The sequence below is a fragment of the Suillus subaureus genome (genome assembly GCF_016647635.1).
Source record: "Suillus subaureus strain MN1 chromosome Unknown BJ212scaffold_5, whole genome shotgun sequence".
NCBI classification, from domain to species: Eukaryota; Fungi; Basidiomycota; class Agaricomycetes; order Boletales; family Suillaceae; genus Suillus; species Suillus subaureus.
The window spans coordinates 1,532,909-1,550,716 of record NW_024538561.1 but is presented as its reverse complement, the minus strand read 5'-3'; the positions used below and the strand labels follow the sequence as shown (position 1 = coordinate 1,550,716).

The 17,808-nt window shown below is 47.6% G+C and overlaps 10 protein-coding genes across 10 annotated transcripts; 5 read left to right on the top strand and 5 right to left on the bottom strand.

The window, feature by feature from the left end:
• Positions 1-1,571: 1,571 nt before the first annotated feature.
• BJ212DRAFT_1331222 (uncharacterized protein) lies at positions 1,572-1,943 on the top strand (the record flags this gene model as incomplete). Its single annotated transcript, XM_041334753.1, has 1 exon — positions 1,572-1,943. A coding segment is annotated over exon 1 (211 nt), but the record flags the coding sequence as incomplete, so codon positions are not given.
• A 1,008-nt stretch (positions 1,944-2,951) lies between these two features.
• Positions 2,952-4,496, bottom strand: BJ212DRAFT_1574751 (inositol-pentakisphosphate 2-kinase; the record flags this gene model as incomplete). Its single annotated transcript, XM_041342119.1, has 4 exons — positions 3,963-4,496; positions 3,644-3,913; positions 3,024-3,594; positions 2,952-2,983 (listed from the first exon to the last, which is right to left on the bottom strand). The coding sequence occupies exons 1-4, from the start codon at positions 4,386-4,388 to the stop codon at positions 2,952-2,954; spliced, it is 1,299 nt and encodes a 432-aa protein (XP_041197297.1). The 5' UTR covers positions 4,389-4,496.
• Positions 4,497-4,581: 85 nt separating this feature from the next.
• Positions 4,582-6,481, top strand: BJ212DRAFT_1331216 (kinase-like domain-containing protein). The gene is made up of 6 exons (XM_041334752.1): positions 4,582-4,952; positions 5,008-5,125; positions 5,179-5,309; positions 5,364-5,846; positions 5,907-6,125; positions 6,183-6,481. The coding sequence occupies exons 1-6, from the start codon at positions 4,782-4,784 to the stop codon at positions 6,333-6,335; spliced, it is 1,275 nt and encodes a 424-aa protein (XP_041197296.1). The 5' UTR covers positions 4,582-4,781; the 3' UTR covers positions 6,336-6,481.
• A 1,045-nt stretch (positions 6,482-7,526) lies between these two features.
• BJ212DRAFT_1574749 (uncharacterized protein) lies at positions 7,527-7,949 on the bottom strand (the record flags this gene model as incomplete). The annotated part of the gene is made up of 2 exons (XM_041342118.1): positions 7,527-7,658; positions 7,713-7,949. 2 exons carry the CDS (start codon positions 7,947-7,949, stop codon positions 7,527-7,529), a joined length of 369 nt encoding a protein of 122 aa, XP_041197295.1.
• A 1,041-nt stretch (positions 7,950-8,990) lies between these two features.
• Positions 8,991-9,707, bottom strand: BJ212DRAFT_1331193 (uncharacterized protein). Its single transcript, XM_041334751.1, has 2 exons — positions 9,621-9,707; positions 8,991-9,571 (listed from the first exon to the last, which is right to left on the bottom strand). Exons 1-2 carry the CDS (start codon positions 9,691-9,693, stop codon positions 9,393-9,395), a joined length of 252 nt encoding a protein of 83 aa, XP_041197294.1. The 5' UTR covers positions 9,694-9,707; the 3' UTR covers positions 8,991-9,392.
• Positions 9,708-11,222: 1,515 nt separating this feature from the next.
• BJ212DRAFT_834986 (uncharacterized protein) lies at positions 11,223-12,639 on the top strand. The gene is made up of 3 exons (XM_041344172.1): positions 11,223-11,390; positions 11,575-12,221; positions 12,278-12,639. The coding sequence occupies exons 1-3, from the start codon at positions 11,302-11,304 to the stop codon at positions 12,514-12,516; spliced, it is 975 nt and encodes a 324-aa protein (XP_041197293.1). The 5' UTR covers positions 11,223-11,301; the 3' UTR covers positions 12,517-12,639.
• Positions 12,640-13,759: 1,120 nt separating this feature from the next.
• Positions 13,760-14,699, top strand: BJ212DRAFT_834849 (Rhodanese-like domain-containing protein). The gene is made up of 6 exons (XM_041344171.1): positions 13,760-13,993; positions 14,062-14,104; positions 14,161-14,323; positions 14,384-14,402; positions 14,454-14,546; positions 14,607-14,699. The coding sequence occupies exons 1-6, from the start codon at positions 13,970-13,972 to the stop codon at positions 14,649-14,651; spliced, it is 387 nt and encodes a 128-aa protein (XP_041197292.1). The 5' UTR covers positions 13,760-13,969; the 3' UTR covers positions 14,652-14,699.
• A 28-nt stretch (positions 14,700-14,727) lies between these two features.
• On the bottom strand, positions 14,728-15,307 carry BJ212DRAFT_1263283 (uncharacterized protein; the record flags this gene model as incomplete). The annotated part of the gene is made up of 4 exons (XM_041330328.1): positions 14,728-14,848; positions 14,902-14,962; positions 15,013-15,091; positions 15,170-15,307. 4 exons carry the CDS (start codon positions 15,305-15,307, stop codon positions 14,728-14,730), a joined length of 399 nt encoding a protein of 132 aa, XP_041197291.1.
• Positions 15,308-15,385: 78 nt separating this feature from the next.
• On the top strand, positions 15,386-16,936 carry BJ212DRAFT_834810 (eukaryotic porin/Tom40). The gene is made up of 6 exons (XM_041344170.1): positions 15,386-15,509; positions 15,568-15,942; positions 15,996-16,276; positions 16,342-16,403; positions 16,453-16,553; positions 16,607-16,936. Exons 1-6 carry the CDS (start codon positions 15,474-15,476, stop codon positions 16,634-16,636), a joined length of 885 nt encoding a protein of 294 aa, XP_041197290.1. The 5' UTR covers positions 15,386-15,473; the 3' UTR covers positions 16,637-16,936.
• An 18-nt stretch (positions 16,937-16,954) lies between these two features.
• BJ212DRAFT_834788 (cytochrome b subunit of succinate dehydrogenase, Sdh3p) lies at positions 16,955-17,784 on the bottom strand. Its single transcript, XM_041344169.1, has 5 exons — positions 17,676-17,784; positions 17,584-17,623; positions 17,374-17,534; positions 17,135-17,317; positions 16,955-17,082 (listed from the first exon to the last, which is right to left on the bottom strand). Exons 1-5 carry the CDS (start codon positions 17,737-17,739, stop codon positions 16,997-16,999), a joined length of 534 nt encoding a protein of 177 aa, XP_041197289.1. The 5' UTR covers positions 17,740-17,784; the 3' UTR covers positions 16,955-16,996.
• Between the last annotated feature and the right edge of the window lie 24 nt (positions 17,785-17,808).

Here is a 17,808-nt window from a genome sequence, read left to right as displayed (position 1 = left end):
TCCGATACTCTAGATCTGCAGAAGACAGAGCGCTGAGAGAACATGAAGGGCCGGGGGGAGCAAGGTGGTGGGCCAATACTTCAGCACAAAACACCACATACCAAACGCAGTGAAGCTTAGACAGAGAATAGTAACGTTTGGAGGTCTGGGAAAGGTAGAATGCAATGGATTCATATGTAAATAACAATATAAGACGTACGCATCGCAGTGTCAATATTCCCCGCACAGACAATGCCTGAAGTATCTGTATGAGGATGTCGTCGGCCAATTTATCCAAGCTGGACGTGCAATGCATCGCGGATAGTTACGTTGTTGAGCTGGCGCCCCGATGGCTGAACGCAGCCCAGTAGATTGATACATCCAGCAGAGAAATGCTTGGGTATATATCGCAAGGAATATTAATATCCTATGACATCGAGGCAGTACTTACTTCATACCAGTGACTAGCGCCAGTACTTACTAGTGTGGCTAGAAACGGTGAGGTAACCTTTTGGAAAGAACAAGGAAAGAAAGGTAAAGGTCGAGGGCTCGCCTCGGCCGAGTCGGTGACCAACATACGCCTCAGCACTGGTCATTTCACTCCTTTTCCAATCTAGAGTCGCGTCACTGATACCGTCATATAGGGGGACGCCCAATCCCGTACTCGATTGTTCACGAGGCACGGTAGTAGGTCGAATTTAGTTGATTAATGATCATTAATAATTTGTTCCTGTACTCCATAATCAGTGTCACAAACTAAGAGTGTCGAAAAGGGCTTCACCAGCCATGCATTCAAGCTCGTCCAGAATCTCCAGATTGTTCTAATTGTTTTCAGAATGGCGATGGGCTTTCGTAAATTTCCATAAATTGATTTGAGGTAGTACAGTCCTCCTGGCAGTGACTAGCCTTCTAATCTGATCAATTAGGATTCACAAAGCCCCTCCATCCCAGGACCCTCCCTTTTTCGGCCCAAGTACACGTACCGTTGTATTGCAGGTTCAGCGGAGAAATGCAATTGAGTTTACAATTTCGACGTGATGCACTCCATTCAGATTGGTGCCGCACCAAGCCTATGTAACTTACTACATCGTGTCAGCATAGGTCTCGGTTCCGTCTTCTTCGCAGTCTTCTCCGAGATACCACGCTATCACGGCCATGTTGTCGCATGCCACCACGGTTTTCCCCGTTATCGTTGGATTGAAATCCCAATGCAACGAGTCGTCGTCTATGGTGCTGCTGGTGGTACCGGGACAATACGCGCTTCGGCGGCAGTCATGTGCACCCATTCGTCTCCGTCTTCCTCGCAATCTTCTCTGAGATAGCACACTATTACGGCCATGTCGTTGCATGCTATCGTAGTTTTTCCCACTATCTAAAATCCCAACGCAGCAACTCAGGCCGAATCCTTGTCAGACGTATTTCATCAATGATCAGCGCTATCACTGTGCCGATTGGCTCCATCGTCCAGTAGGGCTTGACGTCGGTGAACTACAAGCCATGGTATTAAAAAAAGGTCTGTTTGCAAAATTCAAGAGGTGTCAGCGTTGCGAGAATAACAAGTATGAGCAAGCCAGGAGTCAGAACTCTGACGGACCGAAGATTGCAAGATGACTAAGACCGGCCCGGCAATCAAACCGGCCCTGTGTGATCGAGCGGACAGGCCAATACACCTAGTATGTCTGGGTCTTGGAATGCTTTCCTGTAACTACATCTATTTTGTTCTAAGCACCATCAGCACGAAATGGAACGGGAAACGTAACAGAGAGAGAAACTTTAGTGGCACTCAACGTCAGAAATCATTTTCCCCCAAAGGACTAGCATAAGGTGTACAGGTCCATCAATAGCTGTATTAGTCGGGGTTGGTGCTGTAGGGGAACTTAACGTTGAGCCTGTACACGGGGTGGAAGGCGCAGCAACTCGATCCACGGAACATGAGTGAGTTGTGAAGGAGCCTGTCCCAGTCTGTATTGTTCAGACAGTATCACATTTAGCGTCAGGATACTATCGTCATCACGAACGTATTATTTTTCCTGCGTACAACATTATTAATAAATAAGGAATATAACGGGGACCACTCCTTGACGTTGTCTTCATTCTTGGAATGCGCAGCTTCGGGCCAATCGGAGGAGAGCAATCATTCCTTGATTCTGCCTTCGTTATTATTATTTTGATTCCGATTTTTGTCCATTGAGGATAATACCCTATGTAGGACAATGTTATCTAATCTACTGGACCCCCTGTGTCTTGGTGATCCCGAAATCGCGAATGCCCTGATGTGAGGCGTACCCCCATCAGTCCGCCGTTCCCGCCAGCCGTTTTAGATGCGTATTTCGTGTGATATAGATTTGGATGGCTACTGGTATGTGTTTTGTTTTGCAGTGATGGAACTCGTTTCTCGTCCACTTTCGCGGAATGATACAGGGATCTAATGGAGTTGATGTAATGAGGGTTAGTTAATGGTCGACTGATTGACTGGTCGGCTCGGGTCCAACTCCTTGTTCTTCTTGGATGGGCGAGAACACGTGTAGAAGGTGGATTATATAGTGATGAGAACGTGATGATTATGTTGGGCGAGTTGTTATAGGGAGCGTTGGGTGTACTTGCGACTGTATTGGAGCGATGCTATCGGAGCATGTCAGTTCTTACGTTTTTGAGCGTTGGAATCTCGCCGAATGTCGATTTGAATCTGCGGGTGGAGTTGTGCCTTCGTCCTTGTAATACGCGGGTTCGAGCCAATCACAGGAGAGTAGACATAACGACTCTTCGACGACTCGTCTGCTGACAGGCCTTCTACAGAGGTTTGTTGATGTCCAAACCTATACAGGAGGGCTGTCAGCATGCATCACAGTCAGTGTGGTCTTTGAATACATCTTGTATGTCAGTTGCAGTTACGAAAAGAAAAATGCCAAACACAAATCACTCGTCCAAAGATTCTCCAGAGGTACTCAGAAATCAGTCTATGATACATCTTGCTAACGCCACTTCGACAGTTCTTCAAATCGATCTATAAGAAACATTCAACGCGAGAGAGCGACAGCACATACGTGTATATCCCGATTGACTGACGCGTTGGCTGTCGATGCAACGCCGCTGGCTGGCAGAACTTTTGTAATGTTCCACGATTTTCCTGTCTAATCTTTCCCACTTCCCCAAGCGATCCATACTCTTGATATCCATGTCGATGATTGTGGCATCAAACGAACCTACATACGCAGATTTGGGCCGGATAATGATGGAGCAATCTTTGAACGTCGCTGAAAGAAGGTATGCCATGAGATAATACCGCAGGTGTCCAGGACTTGGGACTGTGTGATCCCAGGAATGATGATCAGACTGGTAAACTTCGACGAAGTCTTTCCATTCCTCCATGGAAGGATCAGGAATCGAAGACCCGAGACTGTCACATGAGGAACCTGACGATGATTGTGTGTACAACCTGGATAAGCCCTCTATATCGAGGATGTCCAGTGTTCGTTGTAAATTCGACAGGAGGGGAAGAATGGGACTATCCAGCAGTACCTGCGCAAGAGTGGATGAGAACAATTCCCGGAGGTTCTGGACGTCAGTTGATTCGCCCGCCGCGAAAAAGCGTGCCAACAATTGTACTGAGTGGTCCTATCTAGATCTATCAGAAATCTGTGAGCGTGGTGTACTAAAGACGTACATCATCTGGTTTTGCCATTCTGCCCTCGACAAAGAGCCGTAGGTTATTGAGAGACCCACGGCTTTCATACCACCCAGCCCACAAAGCACCTAGGGATTTTCTAACACGCATCTCATCGCGAGAGAAAAGGTCCAATGGACAATAGGTCGTACCGATGTCCCCTTGTTTCATTCTGAAGCTCGTGTGCATACAAAATCTGCATGTTGTTGTCTTTAGAGCAACAGTCTCAGGCGAGAGATGGCATTCTGTAGGTAAATATCCCCATTTCGGCTAAATACTCAGTCAGATCCAGATATTCTCCCAATAGACTGGCGACCACCTTGACTTCGATCGCGATGGGGGTACCCCCAATGAGATCCGTGGCCAACACACCCTTATTCCTGCGAATATCAATCTGATCCGTCTGCCTTCTCTCTGCTGGGCGATCGCCGTCGCGTAGGACAATAAGTGACCTAAGCCAACCTTCGTCGAGTACCACCACCACGAGACTCGGCAGAAACTCAGAAGGAACGAGTTTTGAGATGATGTTCTCTTGAAAGGTGGTCATAGGATCGTCTGGTTGTTCAGTGTTGGTATCGAGCAGCATGCTGTTTAATGACCCGTGAGGGACTTTACGGAGACGTAGGACTTGATCGGAGAATTGGACATTGTGAGGTCCTCGATACGAGAATACGATAGTCGCCCCTCCCTCAGAGACATATATCCAATCCTCAGGTTTTGTTTCAGTAATCAACGCTAGAGTCATTGCGGAGATTGGGTAGAGTTAGGTGTGCTTTGCGACCGATGATCGATAAAACATGTTACATGCCGCAAGCTAGTAGTATGTATATGTTGGTAGAAGACTGACCCGGCTATGGCCGCAACATGATGTGCCAAACAAGCGCCGGGTTAATTAAACACTCCGCTTGACTCTCGAAGCCAATTCGAACTTGAAGCTTGAAGCACGATCACGCTTTGACCTGCTGCCACACCTGTTTGTAGAAACAATAGACTATGATGTGGAATTACTGCTGCCCTGACCACAGTATTTATTGACCATATTTGAAGTCCGGAATTTACAACCTTGAGTGTTTCATCCCAGTTCGACGATCTTGTCCCTCGCAAGCTTCACGAAATATCTAATACCATCAGAATCAGAATGCGATACCCAGCTCCCTCATCAACCAAGTCATCTGAAAGTTCGCGGGCTACCAAACATCCGTCTCGATCCCCGAAAGCGAATGCTGCGCCCTTCAAAGGTGTCCATGCTCGCAAGCATGTTCTCAAAGCATCCAAGACTCGACGCGCTTCGCATTATGATCCTAAAACGGTCTGTGCTCCCTGGTGTCCTTCTGAGCAATATGTTCACTGACTGTTGTATACAGGCACGTATCACTGTCCATGGGTTACCTGGTTATACTGGTGGTATCTTGCCACCTGATGCAGTAGACCCTCGCCCACCTGCACTTCCCTTGGACGGTTTCGAATGTATTCGCACATTAGGTATGACATCCCCATTCCAGGATTGAGAGTTAGATCCAACTTACTCGATGCAGGCGATGGAGCTTATGGTCACGTTCTACTCGTACGAGCGCGCGAACAGCAAAACCTAGGGAAACTGGCACGCCCAGGGTCTCTATTCGCCGTGAAAGTCCTCTCCAAAGAAAGGATGAAACTGATCGATCAGGTATGTCCACCTCCACTACATTATCTTTCCGACTATACATAACCTTTCCACCAGAAATACCCTGCGGATACTAATGCAGAGAGAATGCACCTGTCAGCATTGCCATGGAGTCCCTGGGTGAACGGCGTCGTAGGCACCTTCAAAGATGAATTGAATCTTTACCTTATGCTCGAGTTTATACCGAGTGGGTGTTTTTATGACGTCATCCAAACGCGCGGCCCTTTTGATGCTGCCACCGCCCGGTTCTACTTCGCCAACATTGTGTCTGGGCTTTATTTCCTTCATGGTGAGGGGATTATCCACAGGGACTTCAAACCGGCCAATATCCTCGTCAGACCCGATGGGTATTTGGCCATCGCCGATTTTGGATATGCTCGCTTAGATCAAATTGACAATGGACCGGTGACAGATTGGTTGATGATTGGGACCCCGATTTACATGGCCCCTGAGCTCTTATGTTACCAGCACATGACAGGATACAGTGTTGACTGGTGGGCAGCAGGTGTCACATTGTACGAAATGCTCACGAAGAGAACGGTCAGTGCCATTGAATCCTGCGCCATGAGACCTTTCTTATGTTTCTCCTATCACTTCCAGCCATTCTTCGGTACGGACGAAAACAAAATATATAAAAGGATCTCCTCGGGAAGGTACAAGTGGCCCAAAGGCCTCCGCGTGGGTGCATCCCTCAAGTCTATTGTCGCAGCGCTTCTGGTCACGACGGCCGAGCATCGTCTGGGTGTTAAGGATTCTGTTCTCGACCACCCATGGCTCAACAATATCGATTTTGATAAATTGGACGCCGGGAACTACATGGTATGTCTCCTCGTGTGAGCAAACATATTTGCCATGTCTGACGGATAGATGTTATAGGCTCCTTGGATCCCTGAAGCACCCGCACCCACCCAGACATGGTTAAACAAGGGCCTTCCGCCCCAGCATTGCATTCCTGGACTCAAAGTTTGTGTACCAGCTGTGCACCATGAGTGGGATAACCGTCTACCTAGAAAACAATTACCTATCTAGCTGACTCCGGTTGCCATGTTTCTTTCATTGTTAATTACTGCACATTGACACATCACCTGTATTTCTTACACTACTATCTAACATATGTAAGGATGGTATCTAATTCATCAATGCTCGTGTGATTATTGCTGCCTGGCAATACTAGTACTGGTGATGTGATTACGCTTTTCCGTACACCAATACTTATATGTATCAGAGTACATGTTCATATGCCAGATGGTAGGACTGTATCTGTCAGTGGCGACTCCCGTCCCTCGCGCTCACTGTCGTCCAAGGAAAATATAACATTCTTGCTCATATCTCGGGCATTTTGACAATGGCGCAAAGTAAACTTTGAATATATTACAACAGGTAGATATATCAACTCACCGAATGACATTGCGGGGTTTGACTTGTCAGGACTTTGGAAGGAGAATTCGAGTGGAACGATAAACGGATTGTTGACCAGGACCGTCTGCTCACCCAATATATGTGATCTCGCCGGGGCGTGACGTGATATGGGGCTTTTCGAATCGTTTCGAGAGCATATATCCGCTGCGTATCCTTTTTGCGCACTTGCATCGCTTTACCAAAACTCCCTTTGCCAATCACTTTCAACGAATAAAATACACCAACGGTCAAAGACTTGGTCTGTAGTCGATTTTTAGGTGAAACGAGCCAGTGCCAGCGACGGCAATATACCATCGATCTAAAGGTTGCTCAATGCAAAGTGCAATATTCAGGGGACAGCACGGGCCGCTTCGTTCCGAATCTGGCCCTGGTAGAATCGATTTGGAGGAATGCCACAAACGGCCGAAGGCAAGAAGAACAGTGCACAGGCATGTTGTTGCAGATCAGAGTATGATATCTCAGTGCAAGGAGAAAGGACAAAACCCACTTGCTCCGTATGGTCTCCGCACCAAGGGTGTCCTCCACCAGATTGCGAAAACGAAGTGATATGGGGATATGCATGTTGGTCTGCTTGGGATGCATCTCAAGCTGAAGGACATGGCGTGGGCAGATTTGATGAGAATTCAGCTTAGAAACCTGATGAGTACATTTGAAGTCACCGATGCTAGGGACAGGCCACAACTCGAGAGGTTACTTGACCAGACGAAGAAGTGCGTTAGTATGGCGCCTGTCAACCAATAGGCATGTTGGAACCATTATACGAGAATCATATGGCAGACAGGGTGGGTCAAATTCTTATATCTACAAGGACGTCGTAATTGACACACCAGCGAAACTGAGCGAACTGAGGACGGTAGATGAGAGGTGGGAGCCAGCAACATAACTGTCAATAGGCGCCTTTGCCGTGAAGACAGTATCGAAGTTGGAAACATCCTAGACATCGACAGCAATCAACAAACACGTACTCCCGGGAAGACATGCACTTACGGGACTTATAGCGACGGACTTGATACACCGGCTTAACGGCGGTTCGATCTTTTTCTGTAGAAGCCTCCCGAAGTGAATGTGGTTTACGAAGAATGGGTGCTTCTTGATCTCCTCGGCGCCGTTTATTCCAATTCGTTTCGAGGGATCTCTGTTGAAAAGACTAGCCAGGATGCTTCGGGCTTCTGTGTCAATGTCGGAGCCAAAGGTGAGCGGATCGGCTAGAATCTTCTGGTACATTGTGTCCGTGACCTCTTAAGTAGATGATCAATGGCAGAAACACGAATACAGAGATATGATAAACCATCTATCAGGCAAAAGACCTCTCAATAAAACCGTACACCTGCCGGAAGTCTTCGCCTTCCCACTGTTGCACAGCAGCATCGGACTTAAAATTATTTAGGTCCTCAAGATCGAGGCCCTCGTACTTGCTGTTCAGCTCTGCCATACGTTCCTCGCCGCGTTGAACAACAGATCAATGTCGTCATTGATGAGGAATCTGATGGGCAGTGATCAAGAAATATAAAACTTGTGTAATGCCGAGTAACTCACGCATGAGTCGAATTGATGAGTTTCTCAGCGCCGTGTGATCATTTCGAGTAGCTCGTCTCTGCTGGCAGTTGCACCCAACAGTGAGCGCCTTGCAAGAAAACCCCTGATCAGAATTTTACCTTTTGCTTGTCGTTGGCGACCTTGTTGGATAACTAGCTGGTCGAGCCGGAGTTTCTGTGTAGCACGTTCAAGCATGCGCTCCTCAATACTATCATCGGTGATGAAGCGGAAAATGTAGACTTGCTTAGCGGACAATACGATGTGCTCGATCCATAGCTTGTAAATCGCCCTGGAGATTCCTGCAAATTGACGAGCAAATCGGAAAAATGACGATGTTAGCGGTGGTGAGCTGAGGTCGACACCCAGACTGCCAGCACGCGTAGTCAAAAGGAATATGAATCTGTCGCTGCAGGGTTTGTTGTATTCGTCGATACGATTCGATCATTCATGCATGCATGCACTGTGCTACCATCGATACAACATCATCACGTGATATCTGCGAAGAGATTCGCTCCGAAAACGCCGTCACCAGCACTGGGAAGTGAACAAATGCCACAGTACACTAAGTCTGATTAGCATACAAAATTGAATCATTCGCATGACTCACGACCATCCTTTGCGAAATCATCAATTCTACAACATTAACATTGCCGCGTCAAGAAATTCGGATGGCGGCCAAATCATAAAGAGATGGGACTGGCGCAGCTGAGCGCCGTTACGATTTGGTAATGAACAAATATAATAATACAACAAAATTCGTATTGGCATGAAAAACAACATCGTAGTCACCCCCACTTATTCCGACTACAACAAACACTTCTTCCTGTACCGGACACTCAACAAAATTATTTTTTCGCCACCTCTCAAAGCCGCAAATCAGGGGCTGCAAACTTCACTCACCGAACTGCCAACGTTTCACATGAATCAAGATTCCAGCAAAGATGACTTTTAAAACTGGGTGTTTTTGACAAGCACAAAACACTGACGTTTCCACCGTATGGACGTAGCGACAAAAATTAGACAAGAGAACATATCGTTGCTGGTTTTGTATCGACGAGCCGAGCGGTAATGTCTCAACGACTGTTGATGACTGGAGATACAAGTTCCGCGGAAGTAAGCCCAGCTCGATGGTTAGGTCGCGAACCAAGGATGTTGAAGCAAATCAGCCGCTGTAGGACGGGCCATTGGCTCCCAGCACAACATGTCACGCAGCAAGCCCACCACAGTGACCACACTGCCAGTCGCATCGTCATCGTTCTTAGGAGGACATCTTTCCTTCCATATTGCGTCAGGATCGATCGTGAAGTTGCCTAACAGTACACATCAGTGATGTAATCGACAACCACAATGTAACTGTACCGTCAGAGTCTTCGAAACACTTCGAATTCCAGTACGGTTTCCACCGCTCTGGCAATGGGCCAATGAGTTCCATCGTCTCATAGATAAGCCTGTTATCGTCCGTCGCTGCCTTTTGCGAGCATCACCTTTGAGAATACCATCTCCCATATCTATAGTGCAAACATATTGTCACTATACGTCAGTCGGAAGGAAGAGACCTTACTCGTGCAGGCCATCGACCAAACGTCGCTGGGCAAGCCCCACTCATCTTTGACTTGACCGTCGGATAGATTATAGAACGTCAGCTCAGGGGGACGAATGGTACGTGGCACGTCTAGACGCTTGAGAGGCCTCCCATCCTGTAATCGAAATGCTTTCCGTTGTTGCTTGAAAGATCAGCGATGACTATTTTCAGCGTCACCCAGCGGCTGTGAGGGTTCCTTCAGAAACGCACAAGAGACTTACTTATTTGGCAACCCAGGTGGGTGCTCCGAAGTTGCGGCGGGTGTATGTTGCAAATTTACACACCTCTTGCAAGAGTGCGTTGAAAAGTTCGAAAACATGACCATCCAAAAGCGGATGAACCCCTGTACACAAAAGCAACATGACAAATTCAGAAGAACAATTTGCAGCTGTTCACTAGGCCACCTCGCAGGCTTCCAACGCCAATAACCGATGCCCGTGGCGTTACTTAAGTCTGCATGTACTCAGTAGAGTATCGAGTGTTCAATGTGACGGCACAGAATGAATGAACTCAGATGTTGGACAACTTGATTTTGTTAATTCGCAATACTCCTCAATGATTTTCTCGATACAACAGGATATAGTGGGAGCTGAATAAAGGGGGAGCTTATAGAGGATCCTCGGCATCCTGGCCCCACCTCTCAATCAAACCAATATATAAATATACGCGTATAACTGGAAGAAAATAATCATATATGCCAATATGCCACCACGTCCTGGGATTCGATAACTTCGACGGTATGTGGCGATACATTTGGCAATGCTAGGAGACTTGTGTACTTTCCCTAAAAGAAGTAAACGTCAGTTGTATCCATTCGCGATGCGGAAAGCTCGCCCACATTTCGTTTCAAATCGCTCGATACCAGTGAGGCGGCCCATCCTTCCCCAGCGCCTCCTTCAAAGCCTTATATTTTGCCTCCGGCGGCGCGTGAGTTGATAAGCGTTCCCCCACAGTACAAGGATCAGTCGCAAGCGAGGGCAATGCACCAGAAGTATTTGCCCTTGGGAGTTTTCACTCGACGAACTCTAGCGTAGGAGAGAACGCCCGTCGCTGCCATGACATCTATTGACGCAAGGCTGATGATATCATCCGAGTCCTCGGGTGTCTTGGCGGGCGGATAGCCTACATCGAGGGCTCGTTGGTGCAACCAGCTATCGCTCACTAGATATCCACAGTATTTTACCATGACTACGATGCATAAGGAAGCATTAAGATACAGACAGTTCCGACGCAACTGCTGCCCTCACCTTAAGTGGATCCGTGATGCTGTTTGATTCCAACTTTGAACCAAGTGTTGCCTTTATATGGGGTGTCATGTGACAAGGCACGTGCTTTTATATGGTCGCGGTGACTGCGGTCCTGTGGGCTAATAGTGCCAAGTGGCAACTGGTGCACAATTACTGTCATCATGTTTGCTCACTCATTGTTGTCCTCTTCTGTCTCGAGAGTCAAAAGACCATGATCTTTTTGTTTCCTCTCTTGGGATTAATGTTAAACTTCCACGTCATGATTCAGATCCGAACCATACGAAAATGTCGAGCCACTCGGTAAGCATCAAAATCAATATTGTTATTGTCTACCGTAAATGCTGTATAATAGCATCTCGTCGGAATGATACATTCTCAGTGATGTTCTTCGCAAAAAATATTGAAGTCCGCACGACGTATATTAACATATGCTGTCATTCGTCGCACCAACCACATACTCATAATTTGTGATGGCCACTTCCAGTGATCAGTTGCTGCCACGCAAGGCTCGCTTGGAAACGTCTTATGCGTTCTCTCGCACATTCAACTCCCGTAACATGGAATTCTACTGGTACCCACTGTGGTGTCAGACACTCTTCGATCTTGTAGCAGATGTGCCAAATTTAATCGTAGCACCTCAATTTCCGGTTTGGATTGTAAAGCATAATGACCAGCTTGAAGGGGCAGATGACGGTGATGATCCTGAAGAGTTAGAAGAAAGGGCAGCCCAGGCAGAGGAGGATGTTGCAGCAGGTATCCAAGTCCCCGGTAACGACGACGAAGAAGAAGGAGACCATGAGCCTGACTCGGAGGCCGGGGACATTTCTTTCGCGTCGACAGTCCCGGTAAAGAACGCTGAAAGCGTTCTGGTGGATTTTGCGATCGTCTGTCTCACAGCTGTGCCTCAACCAGAGGAGAAGTCTCGCTATGGTGGGTGGCGAATAAATTCGGCAAGTGCTTGCCTTCTCGTGGAAGTGAAGAGGTTTGTGAGCAGGAGCCTGAAGGATGATGAGCTTGATGCAGAGATTCGGGCGCATATTCAGGAGGCTAGGATCGACCTGGTGATACAATCAGGACATCTTTTTATTCAAGATAAAACCAAGGATTCCATCATGGCCATCGCCGCCGCAGGTAAGTTACCCACACACCACATATATGTATTACATACCATGACCGTCATATTGCAGGTCCATACTGGAGTGGCACCACAATTCATCGTAGCGACGTTGGACGTACCATGGACCTTGTTTCAAGCAACGACCCGAGCTATCGACCCCCTGGTGAACAACTCATTGACCGGAGGCCGAAGTGGAATAAGATTCTTCGCCTTGATGGTGCATCCTCCACGGTAGCTTCCGAAGCCCGCTTACGCACCGTTTACAAGAAGATGAGGGAAATGGGAAATTCGAGAACGGACGCTAAGTAGTGTGATGTTTGCTCGGGAACGTTGATGGGAACTCCAAGTGGGCTTCGGATCTTTTTTGACTAGAACCTCTTCATCATAAAGATAATGCTCAATTTTATTGTGAACTGTTTTGACAGTACTATGATGAGGCTCAGTAAGCCATTGTGACAGTGGATAGCCGCGCCTGCAGCGTGTCTCCGAGTCCTGCACAGTGCGGATGCTTCGGATGGCATTGCGTTGGCTACTTTTTGATGAAAGTTTGGAGATGAACGGCCTCATGTCCAATGCTATCCTTCAAGTTCAGTGCCCCGAAGTTCCACGGTCCTGTTGCAGGGCGTTCTGGTCCTCAGTCAAACGACACAGATTGTCGTACATGCCCTGTGAAGCTCAGAAGGATTGGCTGCGCCGCCTAACCACAGGAGGTAGTGACCGTGCAGAGAACTACATACAGTATATTCAGATGATCTATTGAATGGATGTAACTGACCGGGGAGACCACCTGCTACCACTAGACTTCTTGGCTTTAAAACCACATCCCAGAAGACATTCAAAACAGTATCTCCAAGAGAACTCGAAAACAACGGCGATAAATGTGCATCCAATCGCATGGTCATGCTTCGGGATTAGGACAACTGAGATATATGATCGGTCAGTGGACCATCCGCCCGGTCCACATGCGTTGATTCCATTGTTCTATGACAGGTACAGTTCGCCCCTCGTACATTCACCAGACATCCAAGAGCACAGCACCGCTGAACATCCAAGTCATCGAGTGGGTCGTATGAGCTACCTCTAGTTTCTCCCTTCAGTTGGAATTCAGAATCGGGGCAGGGGCGGGAATATTCACCTGTGTTTTGGTACATAAAATACCCTGAGCTGAGTGGGCCACGACTCACGAGCATCGACATGCTGGGAGCGGTCGAACCTCGTGCTGCAGTTGCAGCAGCTCTACCGGATCGCAGGAAGGTCCATCAGAAAAATGTGCTTCAATTTCTCATCGATCTCCTGAGGCGGGTGTTCTCTGGTAAACCTCTATATTTCATCCTCACGAAGAGAACAAATGGTCATATTATACTCTTTTCACGAAATAAATTGTTACGGAGTGATCACTGGGTTGGAGTTACATTCTCGTGCCCCATCCAGATGAAATAGCCGTAGTGGAGGATGTCAAGGCCGTCCTTGAGGAAAGAGATGATAAGGTTTGGATCAAACATTGACAAGGAGGATCAATACCCACATACGTTTCTCGAATACGTAGTGGTATCTAAAAAGTAGAAATTGCCGAGATATACGTACACTACTCACGTGCATGCGCAATTCCAAGCGGATAACATGTATCCATTAAGCCACTGCTTACATTTGGCTCACATTGTTTTTGCATTGTTTAGATCGTTTGGACTTGGCTTAGACACAATCAGCCTTATCCAAACTTCCAATTTTATTCCCTACTCTTACGCCAGACCCCCGGTGTACGATGGTGCAAGGTATAATAGGAAGTGTAAGGGCACTGGGTTATCCAATTGCCAATCCAGGGGTGACTCTGACGACTGAAATTAATCTTTGCAGGAACTTGCGAAGCTTATCAAGAGTGCTAAAGTCCCAGACAAAGGTGTCACTACTTTCAACTACAAGTTCGAGGGCGTCGTTGACTTGACCGTAACATAGACTACCTTATCGTAGACGTCAGAGACGAAGACTGGAAGGGAGGAAATATCAAAGGCTCCCGAAACCACCCATCTCAAAGATTCCTGTTGGAGCTTGATGACCTTGTTGAGCGGACCAAGGATGTACCGATTATGATCTTCCATTGTGCACTGAGTCAGGAGCGGTATGAATAGTCCACTTGATCTGACCAATATTCACCGCCCATACTCATCACCTTGGACAGTGGGCCAAAGGCAGCCAGAGTACGTTCATTCCTTGAAGCGATCACGTTATAAAAGTTGAGAACAGAACAGATATACGAAGAAACTCGCAACACCTTGCATGGCACGAATCACACTGTGTATGTGCTTCAAGGGGGCTTCGTCCAATTCGGGCAGTCGTACAAGGTAACGTTGCATCGTTGGCTTCAATCAGCTTAGAACCCGTCACCAATTAGATATTTCAAGGACGATCCAGAGTTGGTGGAAAACTGGAGAGAGATCATTTGGTAGAATCAGCTAGGGTCCTGTGTCGATGGTGATAGAAAATCTGTTCGAAAAGGGTTAGCGCTGCCCTTTATTATGCTTGTCAGCTTCCCCCGCTTTCGTCTACCGCTTTGTCTTTCTGCTTGATAAAGCGTTTCGGCATCTCTTCAACCACCTTTTGGAGCTTACGTCGCTCGGCTTCAATATTCCTCTGGCAAACAGTCCTTTGCAAGTCGATCGGTGGGAATATTTGATGAGAATTACTCGAAGAACATACCACGTGCCCAAGGAAACAACCATAAAAGTCCCTACTGCCCAGTGTGATCCGACGAGAAACCCTGAACAAATAACGTCGATGACAGTCATCATAAACCAGCAAATAACGCACCAGCACTCATGACACGGATGACTCCTACTCCAACACCACTGGCGATACCACTCATAAGACTGTTCCGAGCACATGGCATCTCGCCAAGACGTTGGAAATCATCAACTATTGATATGCGCTAGCTTCGCCGAGTGTTCAGCTGCATAAGAGTTAATACCTGGGGCAGGCGCACCTTGAAAGCTTCTCGCGCATCTTGCCAAAAGTTACCAGTTGATTCAACCCTTTGGACGGGTCTGCGGGATCCAGAAGGTTGGCTTGACGCAACTTGCGTCCCGTCTCCAGAGTCAGAGGACATGATGAACACTAAATATTACGAGGTACTTGGGTTATAGGCTTAGCTGCCACTTCGGCTCGCAGCCGATTCAGAAGCCGCTGGACTTCTCACGGCTAATTCCGCCCAAAAAGCCAGTTCCGCCTTCTCCCTTTTCCTTCAGCTCATTGTCTTAGTTCACGTCTACATCATGTCTCTCCCTCAACCAGTTCCTCCTTCATGGAAGGTATGATGCATGTCGCGACTGCCGGCGATGTTTTGCAACTCAAAGCATTTGAATATAGGACCTCGGAAAGTCCTCTAACGACTTGTTGGGGAAGGACTATCCTTTCCATGGCACATCTTTGGAGGTTAAGACTAAAACGCCATCTAATGTCGCGTTCAAAGCTGGTGGAAACCGGGATTCCAAATCTGGTCTCATCGCCGGGGACATTGAGGCCAAGTACACCGACAAGAAGAACGGCCTCGTTTTCACCGAGACGTGGACAACTTCCAACGCTCTCAAATCTCAGCTCGAGCTCGAGAACTACCTTGCCAAAGGCCTCAAGCTTGATATTGCCACGTCATTGACGCCTGACAAGGGCCAAAAGTCAGCTTTGCTTAACGTGATCTACAAGCAGTCTGGCGTCCACACCCGTGGCGCATTCGATGTGTTCAAGGTTTGGTGACGTTGAATTCTATTGTTCTCCGTCTAATATCAAGAGAATATTAGGGCCCCACCTTCACCACTGACACCGTCTTCGGTCGCGACGGGTTCCTGTTCGGTGCTGAGACCGCATACAACGTCACTGAGGGTAAGATTACTCGGTATGCCGCTGCTATCGGCTACAACGCTCCCGAGTACGCCGTGACTGTTCACGGTCTCAACAACCTCAAAACTTTCACTGCGAGCTACTACCACCGCGTCAGCGCTGATGTTGAGGCTGGTGCTAAGGCTGTGTACGACACCAAGGCAACGACTTCAGGTGTTGCTCTGGAGGTGGGCACTAAGGCGTGAGTTGAAGACCGCGTGGTTTTGGTTCAGTTGGTTGGAAACCCGCTGAACCTATTACGTATAGGTACCTTGATTCGGCTGCTTTCATTAAGGCAAAAATCAACAACTCCGGTGTTCTCGCTCTCGGTAAGTCACTGTAGGTACACTGATGAGCTTTCTCTGACAACATTGGCAGGCTATACACAAGCCCTCCGTCCTGGTGTTAAGGCTTCCTTCGGTCTTGCCCTGGACACTCAACGCTTGAACGAAATCAGCCCCACCGGCCCAACTCACAAGGTATGTCCTTCGTTGTGCTCTCGTTAGCGTATTGATTGTGACCGTCCATCTAGGTTGGAGCCAACATTGTGTTTGAGTCGTAAAGTCATGGCGGTTCTATAGCTAGCAGTGTCATCCCGCATAATTAATGACATTATCGTCCTACGTATTGCTACTTAGAAAGATGGAAACCTTTAAAGATCCCAAATAGCCTTGCAGCTCTGCTCGCTTAATTTTGGACCAGTTAGTAACGTCAGAACGGAGCAGTGCAGGCCGAGATTTTGACCTGCTATTAAGTATTCGCTCTCAGACAATAGCGAGTTCATACTTTCAAGCTACTAAGGTATGTAATACAATTATTGCACGACTTTCGACAAACATTCTCAAGATTTTGGCCATGTCGCTCTTGAGCTTGACGTACGAACCCGGGATCAAGTGATTTGCCACTAGTTGAAACGAGACTTTTACATCAAAACCAATGCGACTGTAGATACAGCTGTGGCCCCTAAAACAGCATAACCAGCTCTATATGCCCCTTTGAGACTCAAAACTTCGAAAGTCGCGTGAGCAGTCATCAATGAAACAAGACATAGGTGACATACATTTACCCATGTCCCAACTCAAGTGTCGGAGACCATTCCAGAAATGGAAAGTGAAAGGGGCAGCCAGGATAACCTTGCCGGTGTATTTCACATAGTCCGGCAACCCAGCAACGAACTCGACGATATGAACGCTATCAAAAGTGTCTGGAGCGACGAGGTATGCCAACGAGAAGCCGTACAAGACTAGATGATATCACAATTACGCCATATCTCAGTCATTCGTGAGGAATCGAACATACGCGCGCTGAGTGCCCCGCCAGTCATACGGTTTGCAATCGAGCTAAACCATGTCAACTGAGGCTGGTAGATTGTGAAATGAGGGCTGGAAGGGCGTTTAAGACGCTGAGCATTCAGAATTTCTTCTGAAGCTGATGGAGACAGGGACTGTATCTGCACGCCACTAAAGTGCATTCAGAATGACAGTTCGAAATCATGAAAGCTATCCTTACCGCTTGGGAATCAAGGTACGCAAAACAGTTTGGTTTCTCCCTGTAATAAGTATGTAATTGCACAACTTTCAAGAGTTACGACGCGCACTTACCAATAACTGGGGCGAATGCTACTTTCCTGGTAACAGAACCTAGGCCAATGCGAGCGGACATCATGGTGGGGGTGGAAAAGTGTTTTGAGGAAACTGACGGTGATAGACGGAACCGGATCGTGGGAAATATCGG